General features: G+C 37.8%; 1 protein-coding gene across 1 annotated transcript; it reads left to right on the forward strand.

Moving 5' to 3' along the window:
- Positions 1-3345: 3345 nt before the first annotated feature.
- LOC131073248 (large ribosomal subunit protein cL37 alpha) lies at positions 3346-4139 on the forward strand. Its single transcript, XM_058009651.1, has one exon. The coding sequence runs from the start codon at positions 3462-3464 to the stop codon at positions 3963-3965; it is 504 nt and encodes a 167-aa protein (XP_057865634.1). The 5' UTR covers positions 3346-3461; the 3' UTR covers positions 3966-4139.
- Positions 4140-10334: the final 6195 nt, after the last annotated feature.

A 10334-nucleotide genomic window follows, 5' to 3' on the forward strand; every position in this document is an offset into this window, starting at 1 on the left:
TCTAATAGGTCAAGAAACCTTAAAAAGGAAAACCTAGGCTTGCACATAATAATCAATAAAATAATTAATTATTATGCACCTAAAGTTAGCTTAAGTGTAAAATAGATAAAGGGAACTTAAGTAATTAAACAAATATTATTTAATTAATCAAGTAAAGACCTAATTACTCTAACACCCCCCTTAAGCTAGATCGAGGGAGAAGTTAAAACCTAGAACAACTACTGAAAGCAGGAAAGATGGGTCCCAACAACAAGGCCTGATTAGGTACCCAAATACAACCAAATCTCTATGAACCGAAGAAATAGAGAAAACCATGTGGGAAAAAAACTCTACTCCAAACAGAGATGGAAAAGCAAGAAGAAGGACTGAAAAAGCCTCCAAACAAGAATGTTCCAAAAAGATAGGAACAAGAGAAGATCAAAAGAATCACTAAAGCATGAAGAACCTGCAAACACTGTCGAAGAATAACTACTGCTCTGAAGAACCTCCACTGAAATAGAACATGACCAGGTAGAGAAGACTATAATCTATATGAGTGCCCTCAAATGACACTACTCGAATCAGATGGCAAACAAAGACAAACAACTGAACTCGAAGATACAGATGGCAAGAGAAACCAAAGCCCGAAGAGCTGATCAATCGAACTACAGAAGCATTAGAACCAACAGGACAAACCTCCCCATAATGCTGAAAAAGGAGAAGGATAGGTACACTGAAAAGAACGGCCAACAAGAACTGCACAACGAAGAACCAGGAACATCGAAGGCACAATGAAAGTACATAGTGTCGTGGAAGGAACACTCACTTGACACACAACATGAGGCGAATGTCGTGGAAGGAACACTCACTTGACACACAACATGAGGCGAATGTCGTGGAAGGAACACTCACTAGAAAAAGGTAGATGGCAAACAAAAGGCAAACATCAACCCCCTCATGGCACTTTATAAGAGTGCATGTACAATAAGGCACAAGATGTGCAAGATCCCAAGTAAACAATGCATGATGACACTTTATCTCAGCGCGTTTGCATAAAAGAAGCTAAAATGATAAGAAGACTGGAAAGAGAAAGAACAACAAAAAATGAGACATCCTACTCAAAGAAGAGATCTTAGGACTTGAAACAACCAAGATATTTACCAGAGTGCTGAAAAGCAAAAAACTAAATAAAATATTCATGGAGCATAATCTGGAAAGAAAACCCATATGGCTGGAAAGTGCACGGAACAAGCTTTCCAACGATATATAGTTTTCGAAAAACGGAGTTCGGATGCTCATTTTACGGCCTCAGAAGTGCAAAAAAGAGATCCCACTTTGATTGGAAAAAAAAACATAGTCAAACAATAAAATTGGAAAAAAAATTCCAACACTACGAGGTCCGGCTCGGAACCAGCTTTCCGATGCCTATTCGTTTTCGAAAAAAAAATGACTTTGTTTGCCCAAGTTATGGCAAAAAAACCACCCCCCCCTAAAAGAGGCAAGAGGGAGGTGCAACAGGGGCAGGGCCGAGTGGAGGTGGCCTGTGGGTGGTGCTCTGGTGGCGGGCGGGTGGTGCAGCGATGGTCGGGCGTGGAGCTGAGGTTTCCGGCGGAGCTACGGGCGCGAGTGACTATTTCCGGTGGGGAAGGCTGATGGTGGCGGGGACCGGTGGGGAGAGGTCAGCGCTGACGGCAGCGGCCAGAGGAAGTGCCGGAGGCAGGGCACCGACGGGGGCCGGGGGAAGTGCTGGAGGCAGGGCGCCGACGGGTGTCAGCGCTGACAGTGGCGACAGGGCTTGCGGCATGTCAGGGGGCCCCACGGTACCCTGTGTACTGTGGGGAAACCCCCCCAAACAAGATTTTTGATTTTTGAAAAAAGCCTTCGCTTATGTGATTGTTTTGATTGATTTTGAATTTTTTTTCAAACGAAAAATCATTCGGCCTGCATGCCGTAAAAAAGGCATTTTTTTTTAATTTTTTGATTTTTTTTTCTCAAACTGCGTGCCAAGGCCGTATGACCAGGTACTGGAGAAAAAAATACTCCCAGAGGCTTAGGAGCCAAAAATGGTCAAGTTTTATATGACCATGGGGTTTTTGGGCCTTCTGAGCACGATGGTGAGATCCATTTAGGCCCAAAGTGCTCAGAAAAAAAGGCCTATCCCTAGGTGCATAAAAAACTTCCTGAAAAAACCCCAGATCTGCTTCCAAGCAAAAAATCTCAAAACAAGAACAGATAGTTGCAGATCCGAAGCTCTAATACTATGTGAGAGTTGAGAAATACAACACAATAGGAGCCCAAATGATATCTGCAAGCTGAATAACCTGTTACAAGGAGATGCAAGGAACCAATAACAAAAAAACAAATACACAAAAAATATGCTCAAAGAGATGAGAGCTCAATATTCACAAAATGTGTAATGTGATAATGAAATTATACAAAAGAAAACAATTCAACCTCTAATAGGTCAAGAAACCCTAAAAAGAAAAACCTAGACTTGCACATAATAATTAATAAAATAATTAATTATTTTGCACCTAAAGTTAGCTTAAAAGAGAACTTAAATAATTAAACAAATGTTGTTTAATTAATCAAGTAAAGACCCGATTACTCTAACAAAGAACCCAAAACTCTTACCCAAATTTTTACAATTATTAATAATTTAAAGTATTATATATGTATATACAAATATAGCAATACAAAGTATACAATCTTATAAACAATTTAAATATTTTATGTTCAATCCTCATTGCTCAGCTTAGAACCAACTCTCACCAACTTCGATGTGACAGTGGTGGAAAAGACCAAAAGAGTCTTGGGAAGAAAGAGTCTGCCTCTTTTGCAACACCAGGAGGGTGGAAATTGAAAAACATTTTCTGTTGGAGTGTGAAGCACTTAAATACAACATGGATAAGTTTGTCAATATCTTAGCTGATAACACATGATATAATTTATTCAACAAGAGAAGCTGGGCGCACTCATCATCGACGACTTGGAGTGTGAAGCACTTAAATACAACATGGATAAGTTTGTCAATATCTTAGCTGATAACACATGATATAATTTATTCAACAAGAGAAGCTGAGCGCACTCATCATCGACTTGCATAGGCAGAGATCTGCTCTTCAAAAGTTGGTTCAAATTAAAGAGGCTGTCCCATACGCTATTCTTGACCTCGTGGACATTAAAATTCTTTCTTTCTTTCTATATAAAAAAATGTTACTAATAAAATTTATAATTTTTAAATTGTAAAATACAGAATTGGTTCACACACCATCAAATTCGAGGTCTTGGAGGAACATTCCCGATAGATGCTAAGAAAAAAATGGTATTTCACACTTCGCTTTGCCTCCTTGACAAAAATACAAAATTGACAACGCTGCTCGTTATGCTTGTTCTCTTTTGATGATAGCCCTCCAAAAATTGAATATTAAAGCCCATTTGCCATACCTTATCTCGTCAAACATTTGGTGGAAGGCCTCCAAATGCCCCTAGTCATGGCAGCCACATCAACACCAGCGTCTGGTCTTTCTTCATCACATCTACGAACACATACCTCACCCACTTCATATTTCGTTCAATCCCGTCCTCTCAAATTAACCGTTGCTTCAAAATTCTCAGTTGGGTTCTTGAATACCAATCACAATGCCAATGCCAAGTTTACAGCTTTTTCAAAGGGTCTCAAACCCAGTGGTTTTGAGTTGTGCATTTCTTCAGGATTGGCCCACTCTTGTACCCATGTGACCGTGTGCTTAGCAGCAGCAGCAGGAGATAGTAGTTCAGTGGATGGAAGCGAAGGTGAAGGACGGAAAGAAGGGAGTGACGTGGGCAAGGGAGAGCAGAAATTGAAATTGGTTTCAGAGGCAGCTTTGCTGAGGAGGAAGGAAAAGAATCTTCGGCAGAGGAAGAGAAGGCTTCGTCTGAAGCGCAAGCTGAGGAAGAAGGGCAGCTGGCCTCCATCTAAAATGAAAAAGTTGAGAAAAGTGTAACTCGGTTTTAGATTCCCTGTATTTCTTGTTATTTGAGGGACACTGTTTATTTATTTGTTTTTAGAAAAATCCTTTGTGGGTCTGTATCATTCTACATGGCAAACGGATGCTTGACATTATGCTTGATACAGTTTGGTAATTTTATAATGGACAAGGCATTTCTTTCTCGAGTTATGGAATCCTTTTTGGGATTGATCTGTGGTATTTTTCTTTTCCCGGAATTGATATGAACCAATAAAGCACTTGAAGTAGTTATTGGATGCTCAATCCACAACCTCTTTTTTGTTATATATCTATTTTTGTTAGCAGGTGCTAGGGAAACAAGCCTTTTAAGACTGAAAAACACGAGTCCCATTAAAAGAAAATAAGTACTACGACCAGCCACAACTCGATAAGCAGAACTCAAAGGGAAGGAAAAAAACAAAAGAGTATAACAAGAACTGATATGCAAAAGAGCAAGTGGAACACTAGCTTCATTTGATATTAAGTAACCCATGACTCAACTTAACACTCTCATTAACAAGCGAATCAGCCAGTTGATTGTAATGCCTTCTGATATGTTCAAACCTATGAAAAGGAAGTCCCTGCATAAATTTTTAATTTCTTGCAAAATAGTGTTTAACAAAAGACGTATTGTTTCACAGTTGCAATTTTTAAGTCTTGGGAAAGAGCCAAAAATGCGGTCACGTTTGAATTTTTTCCCACCCGTCAGCATACTCAACAAATATTTTCATTTCCCATCCACTGTAACTTCTCCAGCATCAGTAGAACTCGGGTTTTCACTTTTCCTTGAAAGCGCCATTAATTAACAAATTATATGAATCCTTGAAGAATTCTAGGTTTTTTCCCTTTTGATCAACATTGGGCTCCGAAACTTCTATTTCTGTAATCTAAATTGACTATTCCTCTTTCTTGGTGAGATGACTACCAAAAGATATATCCTTTTGATTTAAATCTTTATCAATGGGCCCTTGGTTTGCTGGTGAAGTTGAAAGGTTCTTAATGAGCCCGCCAGAGATGATGTCTTGCTGAGTGCAAGGCTCCAACACCATACGACTCCAACATCATAAGAGATGAGGCTGGAATCTGCCCCAAGTGAATTTGGTGGAATAGATACCCCAGTCCTTGGTTCTTAGCCAAAGATGGTGAATAATTCTCCATTGAAAAAAAGAAAAAAGATATAAAACTTTTGTCAACTTTCAATAAAATCTTTATGAATGTGGGAACACAGGCAAAATATCTGAAAAGGTTGGTATCAGCATTTTCGAAGGTAGTATAATTTCTAGGTATCCATTTACGCCAGCTGACAGGTCTTGCCATTATCTTCCACAAATAATTGAATGCTAATTTCCCTTGGAATCCAAAAGGATACTTATCAAACCAATCCGTTACAAACCTAGTGCAAGATGATATAAAGTTGGAAGTATCACTTCGGAATCCTATCATATACCACATGATTCCAAACGTAAATACAAAACTCACACTGGATAAAGAGATGATTGGTGGCTTAACTATCCTGCATACAGAGAATACAGAATGAAGATCCGTAAATGCCTCGCTTGCTTAGGTTTTCAGCAGTCAGAATGGCATTGTGGGAAAGGGTCCACATGAGCAGATCGATTTTAAGAATTAATGGTGTCCTTTAAGAACAAGAGGCTGAAGTTTTGAGTCAACGGCAAATTGTAACCCTGCTTCACATAGTATTTACCAAATTTCTCTAGAGCTCCCCACATAATCTCATCTTGACTCTCCTATCTTGACATTCCTATCAGCAAATTCAAACAAAATTCGTACTATACTTTCAGCTTCCCTTCATCATTATTCCAATCTTCCCATATTTACATGGTATAGCCACCTAGCTCACTGGGAAGGTTGTTCCTCTTGAAAAATTCAGCCACGTCACAAATGCCTTGATTTCTAAGAATATCATGAATCGGAAAGATTTCTACGATACCTCCTAATGGAGGCATACAAGTTATGGCATCCAACCAAATGTCCACTTTCTTCCGATAGTGCACAGATCATGAAGAACCCTTCATGAAAAAGAATTCACAGCAGACCTATTCAACCAAACAATAGATCACTTGAATATCTTTCATTCACGAAGAATAATATGTTCCTCTAAAATCTTTGCTCATTAATATTCGGCTCCATTGTGAATCTCTTTCAATAATCAATCTCCAGATTAATTTCACTTCACAAATTTCAAGCATCAGAGGTAAGTGCTTAATGTGCAATCGGCCCCAACATTTTGAAAGACAAACTACATCCCATTTAACAAGATGGAATTTCTTTTTTTTTTCCCTAAACCTTAGCCCCTTTCCTCCAAAAAAGACTGGAAGACTGGATGGTTTTATCAATAAGTCTAATTAAGCCAACAGGAGCATAAGTGGAGGATATAAGATAAAGGGGATTGAAGTTAACCTAAATTTAATCAGATTAACCTACCCAACTAAAGTTATGATAAGTCCACAAGTTAAGTCTATCCAAAATTAATTGCTCTTTATCATGCTTACATGGACCAATTAGATCACCAAGGTAAGTGAAAAACTGCTTTGGGTTCTCTGATTTAAAAGAAAAAATCCTAGCAAGCTTCTTACATTGCATTGTGGAGCAATTATAAGCAAAAATAATAGACTTTCCCAAATTGATTTTTTCTCTAGTGGAACAAATTTTATCAAGAATTTCCTCCAATTGTCTAACTTCTTCCACTGAAGCTTACCCATCAACAAGGAGTCATCTATAAACTAAGAGTGATCCGAGTTTTCCACGTTTGAGGTGATTGAACCACCTTTAATCTGATCTTGCTCTTTAGCATGCTGAAGAATACAACTTAAGGCTTCCACCATAATGACACACCAAGCCGGTGAAAGAGGGCAACCTTGCCTAATTCCTCATGTGACCCTAAAAAATCCAGTTAGGAGGAGGTGGAACTAATGCACTCTTTGTAATGTCCCTTACTAGTGATATAAGTATAAATATGTTTGCCTGGGAAACAGATATAAAAAATAAATCAGAAATGAAATCACTGATCATATACATATACAGAAATTACTTCTTTCAGATTATACATATGCAGCGGAAACAAGATTTATTCAATTTAGGTTAACTTCAATCCCCTTTATCTTATATAAGACCCACACCACTAATAGTAAGCCAAAGGGGCATGATAACTGCCTTTGGATCTAGAGTGGGGCTGGTTGGGCTAACCGGATCACTCCCTTTGGCTTACTATTAGTGGTGTGGGTCTTATCCCCACGATTCATTCCTCGTCCCACCCTTAAATTTATTAAGCCAGGGTAGTATCAGATTGTAGAGGGGCTTAAAGGTTGTCAGTCCCAGGCCCAGTAGCAGTCATATGCCCTACTGGCCTACTGATCTTACATGGATCAGTAGGTAAACAACTGAGACAGACATTATCCTCCTCTCCCAATCTCTCTGCTTTCCTGGAATTTTAAGTGAATTTAAATATAGATTCATCTTTACTGTTTACTGTTATTGACACAAAATTATGCAGTATGTTTTGGTTCAGACTTATATAAATAATCTGTTATCATTCCAGCAGTACATTTTACCCAATATATATATAATTTTATTTATTATACCAGATGATGAGAAAACAAAGTCATTAGAGAATGCCCTTAAGCCATTTTGGGGTTTGACTTTATTAATAACCTATTTATGTATATCTGAATATACCATAGAATTAGACGTAGTGGGGAAGATGGTTACTTCCTTAACATTCATTACTAGATTTATTTCTGTTATAACCATTTAAACTTATCAGATTTGGAATTGCTTGTACTCATAAATACACATATGTCATTTTAATGAAAAGAAATACACAACACTGTCAAACATATATATAATTGCATTTACAGTGTTGTACGAGTTAACTGATAGATGTTTAAGGTCTGTTATCAGAACATATGAAACCGGCTGATGCCAACTACCCGTTGCATATTTCACCCGGGAATCTAGTTACTGTGCAAATTACAAATGTTTTAAAACCATTTGGCATAATTTCTGAGTATGGCGACATACCTGTCTATCGCCTCTTCAGCCGGAAGTCTGATCTGTAGTAATCGATATTTTTCCCCCCCGCAATCCTTCTTTCCAAAAAACTCTTTTTATCTCGCTATCTTTATTTTTCCCGAAAATAATTCTTATTCTGCTTTTCTTCCTCCCAACCCGATAATATAATCGGAGCTTGGTCTTTCAATCATCGCATCCCATAGTATAATGGCGCGGTTTAAACATAGAGGCGTATCGTTTAACATTCAGCAGTCGGGTCCGCCTGTCCGGAAAGGCACTTCTTGTGCATTGATTCCTTTAAACGGTAATTATATAAGCATTATCGTATTTGCTAACACCATTTAGTTTACTAACATAATAAGGTATGTAATACGTCGATAAATAATCTTTATAATAAAAACATTAACTAATGTAATACAACTTAATAGTTAATATTAATATTAAATTAATATGCAATCATAGGCGATCGAATCCTCAGATGAAATTGAATGGTTAATGCATAAGTAACAAAGAATTTGATTATATATACTTATTTTGTACAATCATCATAGGGACATGACAGTCCTCCAACCAATCAACTCACTGTTCAAAAAACCAATTTTGCAGAGCACTGTAAGTAGAAATTTTCTGTTAAGATGATCATAGGTAGTGACAAAGTCAATTTTAGCCATCATAACACTCCTTGTGGTGCTGATTGCTGAATGAATCGCTTCTTCAGCAATTATCACTTCATCAAGGATTTGTTTGCCATTGACACCCCCACCTTGTTCTCCAAAATAATGCTAAAAAGTAATAATGATAACATTGATAAGGCACTCATCATATACATCATCGAACATACATAACACTAGAGTTATGTTGAGATTTCACTTGAGAGTTGACACACAAATTAACAAAGCTCAATTGCTTTTAAAATTGCAACAAAATGCCCAAAGGTTGGAAACTTTATCTACCAAATGACAAAAACATAGAAATATGCTGCTGCCCCTAATTTGCAACATTGCATCAAAACTAGTGTCCAAGTCACTGTTACTATGAGAGATTGCATCATCCAATGGAACCTCAACCAATCCTTTACATCTCCTCTCCATCAACCTATGTGGCATCTTGAAGATCAACATCTCAACATGTGGTTGGAGCTTGACGATGCCCAAGACTTTGTTGATCTTGAAGTTCAAGGCATTATGCACAAGTGCCGTCTTCTCCAAATGTCAAGAGGTAAGCTTATTCCTCATGATTGACTATATGAAGTTGTAAGTGTGATCAAGGGGTAGTGCCCCTCACTTGGGTTTGGGAGCAGCGCCCCATGCGTGGTTTGCAGGCAAAACTTTGAGGTGTATGTCATTCTTTTGTAATTTTGTCGCTTTTATGTTAATGACTAGTTTTAATGTTTCTTGCTTTCTTTTCACCACCATTCTCTTCTCTTCTCTCAAGTTTTCTCCTTCTCTGTCTCCCTCTTCACAATATAGAAAATGGCAAAATGAGTTTGCTTTTTGTTTTTAGTTGTTAGCGTGGCTTTTTTAGGTTTAAGGTTAGTGTGAAAAGGTGTGGGGGTACTTGTGGGCCCCTCATCCCTTTTTATTTTATTTTTGTGTTTCTGTTTTTTAAAAAAAAAAGAAATATTTTTATATTGATTGGATGGTAGGGAATGGCCCAAATGTCCCATGACCATCTAGCTAGTTGTCCCTCTAGCATTTCCTATCTCAAATTGCCATCTCTGAAATGTTTTTGGTTTTTTTTTTCCAAAATCAGTTATTGTTGGGGATGTTTCCTATCTATCTCCACATCCCCAAAGCATCCTCTATAGGGGATAGGGTCAAAATATACAAGGGATATGTCCTTGAGGTATATTGAGAAATAATATTGATTGGATGGTAGGGAATGGCCCAAATGTCCCATGAACATCTAGTTAGTTGTCCCCTAGTATTTCCTATCTCAAATTGCCATCTCTGAAATGTATTTTTTTTTTTTTTCAAAATCAGTTATGGTTGGGGACGTTTCCTATCTATCTCCACATCCCCAATACATCCTCTATAGGGGATAGGGTCAAAATATACAAGGGATATGCCCTTGAGGTATATTGAGAAAAATAGAATTGAGAGCTTTTAACACCTTGCCTAATCCTAGATTCTTTTTCCATGTAGTGATCTATAGAAATAATTTGCCATGCTCCATTAAAAACAATTTCTTGGAAACCATCCATACCAAGCAACTTGTGAGGATAGGAGGAGATAGAATTTTTTAGCTCTTCCAAAGTTATTTGTAACACTAGGTGCTCATTCGTTTCATTTTAAACAAGATACGTGTAATGTCCCTACTTTGAAATATAATTTA

This window comes from Cryptomeria japonica, chromosome 2, assembly GCF_030272615.1.
Source record: "Cryptomeria japonica chromosome 2, Sugi_1.0, whole genome shotgun sequence".
NCBI lineage: Eukaryota > Viridiplantae > Streptophyta > Pinopsida > Cupressales > Cupressaceae > Cryptomeria > Cryptomeria japonica.